Source organism: Lathyrus oleraceus, chromosome 4 (genome assembly GCF_024323335.1).
Source record: "Lathyrus oleraceus cultivar Zhongwan6 chromosome 4, CAAS_Psat_ZW6_1.0, whole genome shotgun sequence".
Classification (NCBI taxonomy): Eukaryota; Viridiplantae; Streptophyta; class Magnoliopsida; order Fabales; family Fabaceae; genus Lathyrus; species Lathyrus oleraceus.
Window position 1 is genome coordinate 421,426,328 of NC_066582.1, and position 7,758 is coordinate 421,434,085.

Consider the following 7,758-nt stretch of genomic DNA (forward strand, 5'->3'; position numbering starts at 1 on the left):
TCTCTTTGTTATTATTTAAGCCCATTCTACCTCGTCGAGACGAAGATTTTAACCTTCATATCTCCGACTAGAATGACCTTAAATAGGGGCATCTGTAAGACCCCAATTTTGTCCCTAAGATCCCTCATGGCATCATAACATTACATTTGCATAGCCTCAAGGATCTTTGAGCATCTTGGCTCCTTTTCCCTTTGGGTGGGACTTCTTGAGAATGGTTTGAGATCACCAAGCATGCTTGAATTGTATATCTTTGCTTTTATCATTTTGTTTACTAACCAAAAGCACAAAAATATGTCACTAACATCTTTTGTTTGTAGCTTGAGCAATCACAAGGTCAAAAGCTTCTAGGAGATCATTGGTACAAAGACATTGGCCAAGAGGAGATGAAAGCAAGCATGGTAATGGTTCCCAAGGCTCTCATCCATCAAATATGCCTCCCTAGTATCTCAATTCATCATGTTTGATCAAAGCAAGTCAAAAGGTTTAAGGTCTGTTCCCCAGAGAAGCCCTAATTCATTTATGCACCACAATGCCTTGCTCATGAAGCAACCTCAGCCCATGGTAAAATATAATCAAGGGAAGTTCTTTAATTCATCATTTCATGCATATTTGAACTTATTTGAGTGTCCTCAATCATCAATTCATCAAGATATGAGTCATGAACTTGAGAAGTTGATCAGTCAATTCATCTGACTATTTTGAAATGAACTAAGACCTAACGTTTTATGTGTTGGCCAAATGGAGATGGTTCCAAAAGAAAAAATGTTCTTAAGGACAATATGAACAACTTTCATGTTCATCAAAAATTGATTTGAAGCTTGTAAGACCATCTGCCACTCCAATACATTATAGGTCATTTTGACTGAAACCCTAATTTTGGGTCAACTTCCCAAGGACATAACTCACTCATTTTTTATGATTTTGAGGTGGGATCAAATGGATTAGAAAGCTTAAGATGTCTAATTAAAATGTTATGTTGAACAAAATTTAAAAATCTTAAAGAAAATACATGTGATAATGCAAGACATTATAGGTCCTTTTGGGTCAAATGCATTAAAAGTCAAAAAAGTCCAACTTCAAGTGCCCATAACGCTTTCATCAAAAATCCAAATGATGCAAAATTGAAGTCCATCTTGATTGTCTTGAAAAGATATACAACTTTGATGTTGGAGAGTTTTTCATTTGGAGCTTGCATCATCAAAACAGTAAGGCTTGAAAGTTGGCCAATTTTAGAAACCTTGCCTTGACATGTTTTGCACATCACCCTTCAAGCTCAAATTTCATAAATTTCCACATTCCAAATGTACTTTTGACCAACATAACATTTGTTCCTCATACAAAAACCTTTCCAACCATTACCCATATGCCTATGATTGGATTTTCTAAATGGCACTTTCGAAGAGATGATTATTTAGGTACAAATGGAGAATTCACATTGAATCTTGAAATGCAAGCTATTGCAAGGCAAGTTACACGTCCAAATCAATTCATGGTGCTATCAGCTTGCAAATCCATCATCTTTTGGGCCTCACATGCGCCTGTACAGGCCCATGCATAGAGGACCCAAAGCTTCATGCACACGAGTTTCTTCTCATTTGGCATCAGCTCCAGCTATAAATTCATTGCCATGCTCACTCATTTGCCACGCCAATTCAACCCGAAATGCTGCAGAAATATTTCCCTAACCATCACTAGAGAAGCAAGTTCACTTTTCTCATTTTTTTCAGATTTGAAATTCAACTTCATCTGGTTGAATTCTCAGATCTAGTGCTTCTAAACCTTCATCATTTATCCCATAGAACTTCTGTTTTGATAAAGCAAGCAAGGTTTCAAGCTCAAGTTACCAGAATTCAAACTTATTCTTCAACTGGTAATTTCTTCGATTCTCATCATCCATGGACCTTTTTGCTTGGATCTAATGTTTTCTGAAGTCCTCACTTGAGAGGCAAGCTAGTGGTAGCTTCAATTTTGCTTTTCCTTGATCTGCATTTTTCATACCTGAATCTTCCACCTCAGATTTCTCCATTTATAGAGATCTTGAGCATGATTCAAGGTTACAGGGGTGATGTACATCACCCCAGCTTCATTTTGGTATAAGGATCGTGTATTTTCATGGAGGTTTAAAAACCTGCAAGTTTGGCCGGAATTTGCAGACTCACCGGAGAAGAAGGTGGCTCCGGTGGCCGCCTCTCTCTTGTTTGAATGCTGACCGTTGGATGTACATCCCACGTTTTAATCTCAGCCATGCATTGTGTTTACTTTCATTAATTCATCATGTTTCGCGTGGACTAAGGCCTACCGTGTGGATGCGCTCCTGGACCATTAGATGTTGCCACGTCAATTAATGAGTTCCATCAGACGCTCCTGGTTTTTTCTAATTTTTATTTTCTTTAATTCCACTTATTTTCAAAAATTAATATCTCTTTCATTTTTTATCCAAAAATTATGGGACCAATTGCATTATTTCCCAAATAAATTCTAATTTCTATTTCTTATTTTAAATATTTTTTATTTCACCATTTGGTATTTTTTGTGAATTTTCTCTTTTCTGGTTATTTTTAATTCATTTTAAATAGTTTTTTATATTCAAAAAATGCAACAATATTTTCCTAACCTCTTTGAATGATGATGGATCTATGAAAAATATTTTCATCAATTCTTGAATTGATTTGAGATTTATTTGAGATTTTAGTTCAATTAGGTTATTTTTATTCATTTTTAATTGATAAAAATTAGTTTCTGACTTTTAAAAATGCTGAAATTTTTTGTCAAACCTTGTTTGACCTTGTTGAACTTAGGATAAATCACTTGGACCTTTCAAGGTTGATTTGAAGTGATTTTGAAGTTTGACCTTTCCATTTATTTTAATTCAAGTTTATTTTTAATATTAAAAAATGCCAAAAATAGTTTATTCATTTCTTGACTTCCAATCTTCATCTCACTTCTGTTTTTGATAGTTTGACCTTGACTTTCAATGTTATTGGTCAACATATGAGGATTGGTACATGAGGTTTCATTTAATGCACTTTAATTTTGTCATTTTCATTTCTCTTATTCATCATCTTCTTCTTCTTCTTCTTTTTCTTTTTGATCAATGAGTTGAAGGTTATAAGTTAGCATTGATTAGAGGGATTTAACCTTCCTTGATTCAAATCTAATTCATCTTGATCAATTGATCAAGTGAATGGCTTTGCATTAAGGATAAGTTGTCTTTTAAATCATGCAAAAAGCTTAAACCAATACAAGATCAATTCTCATTTTCTTTTTGGCATGACAAGTTTTTGGGACTTGGTTCACTAATCAAGACTCCTAACTTGTGTTTGTTGCCTACATTATTATTGACCGGCCTCAGATAGTTGTGACTTCTACATAAGTCCAATTACGATTGCTTAACATAGCGCTAAATTTGCCTTATGGCACACTAACTACTAACACTAACCATTGACAATTAACATTTACTTTATGCAATTTACTTCATGCAATTTATTTTTATGCAATTTACAATTCTTGGACATATTATTCATTTATTTTTTTCTCTTTGCTCATTTGGGCACATGTTTATGTTAATGCCATTTGCCTTTTGCTCACTTGAGCACATAATTGTGTATATATTATTATGCTTGTGTTTTGTTTTGATTGTTGTGGACCAAATGCAAAGAAATGGACTTAGTTTCTAGGACTTTCCCTATGCAAAGAAATGGAGAATTTGGACTTAGATTCTAGGACCTTCCTTATGCAAAATTGGAGTAAGGGGATCTTAATGATGAAGATGGATTAGAAGGACCAAATCTCTAAACTCACTCTTGTCCATTCTTGTTTTACTTCATGGAACTTTTGATGTGTGTTTTCTTGTGCTAGGGGATTCCAAACTTGAGTAACTTTGAGGAACCATTACCATGAGCATCCAAAATGTGAGATACAAAAGCCATTGGAGGATTCATGAAGCATTCTTTGCTTGGTTGATTGCTTGAAGTATTTACTTGTGATTGCTTGTTTCAAAGGATGGGAGCTACTTGGATCATCAATATGATCTCAAAAGAGGAACTCCTAGTGTGGTTCATTTCTTATCCCTCACCTTTTATTTTCCTTAGGACTTAGCCCTTCTTCTTCATCTCTCCACTCTAACCCCAAGCCAAAACTTTGTGCAAACATTTCACTGGTTTTCAACATTAGAAACCTAAGCCTTATGCTTTTGATTTTCAAACTTTCTTTTCATAACACTTATTTTGAATTGAATCTTTAAGTCAACTTTGATCATTTTTGTATATACTCCTAATTGGTAAATATAACCCATTCAAATGTGCTTTTGTGGTTCCAATGGCCACTCTTCTTAATCAAACTTTTTCATAACCTTTAGCTATTAGGTTTGAGTTATCTTTGTGGTAGATGTAATACTCACCTATATCCTTAGTGATGGACAATGAGTCTTCCATGCTTATTATAGGGTTAACCCCTCACTAGCATGTTGAAGTTATCCTCATATGGTGGATTTGTGGTTTGGTTGAGTTTTCTCCCTTTGATAACAAAAGACCTTAAGGCTTTTGGACCAATCAATTCACCAATTTGTTTTTTTTGAGATTTTTACCCCGAACTACGAGGTTTTGATCCTAATCTTTTTATAAGATGGTACGTAGGCATTGGGTTTATCCATCCAAACAAAATGTAAATAAACTTGTATATTCTCTTCTCATCTCTTCAATCATGTTTGCACAAACAAAATTTTCACAAGACAACAACCTTCACAAGTGTGAAAAGGGCTCCCTAGGAGTACCTAGGATGTTTTGGGTGCCTAACACCTTCCCATTGCATAACCAACCCCCTTACCCAGATCTCTGTTTCTTTTACTAGTTTTTGTTAAAACTTTTAGGTTTTTGTTCGCTTTCTAACCATTCCTTTGGATAAATAGAAGTACGGTGGCGACTCGACTTGTATGATTTACCTTGGATTTAGTCAATATCTCTAATGGTAACGAATACCCCGCTACAGGCCCCTCATGTTAGGCATAGGCCAATGAGACTGTATATTGCAGCCTCAGAATCGACTATAGGAAGTATGTTAGTCCAAGAGGATGAAAATTGTGTCGAAAGATCTGTGTATTACCTTAGTTGAATGCTTAATGATCCTGAAACTAGGTATATTGATATAGAAAAACTATGTCTATGCCTGTATTTCTCTTGTACGAAATTAAAGCAATATATCAAGCCTGTTGATGTTTACGTATCTTCTCATTTTGATATTATTAAACATATGCTATCTAAACCAATTTTGCATAGTCGAATTGGAAAATGGGCTTTAGCGTTAACAGAATACTCCCTGACATACGTACCCTTGAAAGCGATGAAAGGGCAGGTGGTAGCAGACTTTCTGGTCGACCATTCAATGGTCGAAATGGCGCAGAATTACGTAGATTTAGCACCATGGAGGCTATACTTCGATGGATCAAGACATAAGCATGGAGCTGGGGTAGGAGGAGTCATAATTTCTCCAGATGGAATTCCAGCAGAGTTCAAATACAAAATCGAAGGGATATGCACCAATAATGAAGCAAAATACGAGTCATTGATCACCGGACTTGAACTACTGCTGGAATTGGGGGCAAGGAATGTCTAAATCATGGGAGATTCGGAGTTAGTGATTAAACAAGCATCGAAAGAGTATAGGTGTGTTAAAGAAAATCTGATCATGTATTTCGTGGTCACCATCAGACTACTCAAAAGGTTTGAGCAAGTTAATCTCCAACACATACCACGACAAGAAAACCAAAGAGCAAACGATTTGGCACAGGAGGCTTCAGGGTATAAAACGTTGAAAGACCAGGACGAAGAGATCCAAGTAAGAGAGAAAGTACGGGCGACAGTGTTGTCACCGTCAGATCTGACGATCATGAAGCTGGGGGCAGTAGATAAAAATCATTTTGAAATTTTGGCTATCGACGACGAGGGAGGGAGTGATTGGCGTAAACCGCTAGTCGATTACCTACGTAATCCCGTGGGGTCGACAGATCGAAAGATAAAATATAGGGCCCTTAGCTACGTCTTGGTAAGTGATGAATTATTCAAAAAGACAGTCAAAGGAGTGTTATTTAAATGCCTGGGGGAAAGTGAGGCATACGTGGCTGTGTCGAGCATACATAGTGGGGCGTGTGGGGCACATCAAGCAGGTTTGAAGATGAAGTGGCTCTTGATGCGTTCAGGAGTTTATTGGCCTTCAATGCTGAAAGATTGCATTGAGTTTGCTAAAGGTTGTCAAGAATGCCAATTGCATGGGGGCATACAGCATGTGCCTGCAAGCGAGCTACACACAATTGTGAAACCATGGCCATTTCGAGGATGGGCTTTGGACGTTATAGGAGAAATAAAGCCAGCTTCGTCGAAACAATAAAAGTATGTGTTAGTCGGTATCGACTATTTCACAAAATGGGTGGAAGCCATAGCATTACCAAATGTAAACCAAGAAGTTGTGATAGACTTTGTCCAGAGTTACATCATTTGCAGATTTGGCATCCCAGAAACTATTACAACCGACCAGGGGTCAGTTTTCACTGGTCGAAAAGTGCAAGAATTTGCAAAAGAAATGGGAATCAAGTTACTTACATCTACCCCCTATTACGCATAGGCGAATGGCCAAGTCGAAGCTGCTAATAAGGTGATCATCAGCCTAATAAAGAAACACATAGGAAAGAAGCCAAGAAATTGGCACAAGATGTTAGACCAAGCCTTGCGGGCATGTCGAACGTCACCAAAAGAAGCAACTGGAACAACCCCATTTCGACTGGCTTATGGGCATGACGCAGTATTGCCAGTAGAAATTCAGGTCCAGGCGGTCAGGACCCAAAGGCAGTATGAAATACCTTCTGAAGATTACTGGAGTATGATAACAGACGAATTAGTCGACATAGACGAAGAAAGAATGCTAGCATTAGACTCTCTACAAAGACAGAAAGAGAAAGTCGCCCGAGCCTACAACAAAAGGGTGAAAGGGAAAGTGTTTGCTGTCGACGATCTGGTTTGGAGGGTGATCCTGCCTATGGACAAAAATGATAAAATTTTGGGTAAGTGGTCCCTAAATTGGGAAGGACCGTTTAAGGTTTTGCAGGCCTTTTCTAATAACGCCTACGAGGTCGAAGAGTTGGCACCAGACAGGCGGTTTTTAAGAGTGAATCGAAAGTACTTGAAAAAATATAGGCATCTCCTTCAAGAGGTCAAAATTTTGGCAGACTAAAATAAATGTCGAAAAATAAAGTTGGAGATAATTATGTTAGATACCAGCTGCAAAGGCACAGAAAATAAGTATACAATGCTAAAGGTAAGAAAGATAACATTAATGTGGCAAGAAGTCGTTGTTTAAATATTACAAAAATGAACTGGTACAATCGATAAAAGACGGTCAAAGCTGGCAGAATTTGGATTGGAAAGATTTAAGTTCAAAATTATAGTGCAAAGACACAGGCTCCAAGGTGTCGGCATGGGCTTTGAGCTCTTCAAGCTTCCCTTCGACGGCCATAAGCTCGTCAGCAACCTCTAAAGCATCATTGGTGGTCTGGGCAGGTTTTAACACTTCATCGACAAAACGTAACTCCTCCTGGGTAATGGACTCCAATTCACCGTCCAAAGTGGCAATTTGACGCCGAAGGGCATCAATCTGTTGACGTATCTCAGCGTCCCGTGTTTGTTTGGAAGTCAATTCTGTCTTCCGCTCCTCTATAACCCTCAACATACTGACGACTTCCGCATCGGCATGCGTCACCAACTCCCATTT

The 7,758-nt window shown here is 37.5% G+C and overlaps 1 protein-coding gene across 1 annotated transcript; it reads left to right on the forward strand.

Annotated features, from left to right (window-relative positions):
* Nucleotides 1-6,702: 6,702 nt before the first annotated feature.
* On the forward strand, nt 6,703-7,221 carry LOC127137787 (uncharacterized). Its single transcript, XM_051064209.1, has one exon. It carries the CDS (start codon nt 6,703-6,705, stop codon nt 7,219-7,221), a length of 519 nt encoding a protein of 172 aa, XP_050920166.1.
* Nucleotides 7,222-7,758: the final 537 nt, after the last annotated feature.

Coding starts and splice junctions, on each gene's coding strand:
- LOC127137787 (XM_051064209.1), top strand. CDS start 6,703: ATGTTAGACCAAGCCTTGCGGGCATGTCGAACGTCACCAAAAGAAGCA.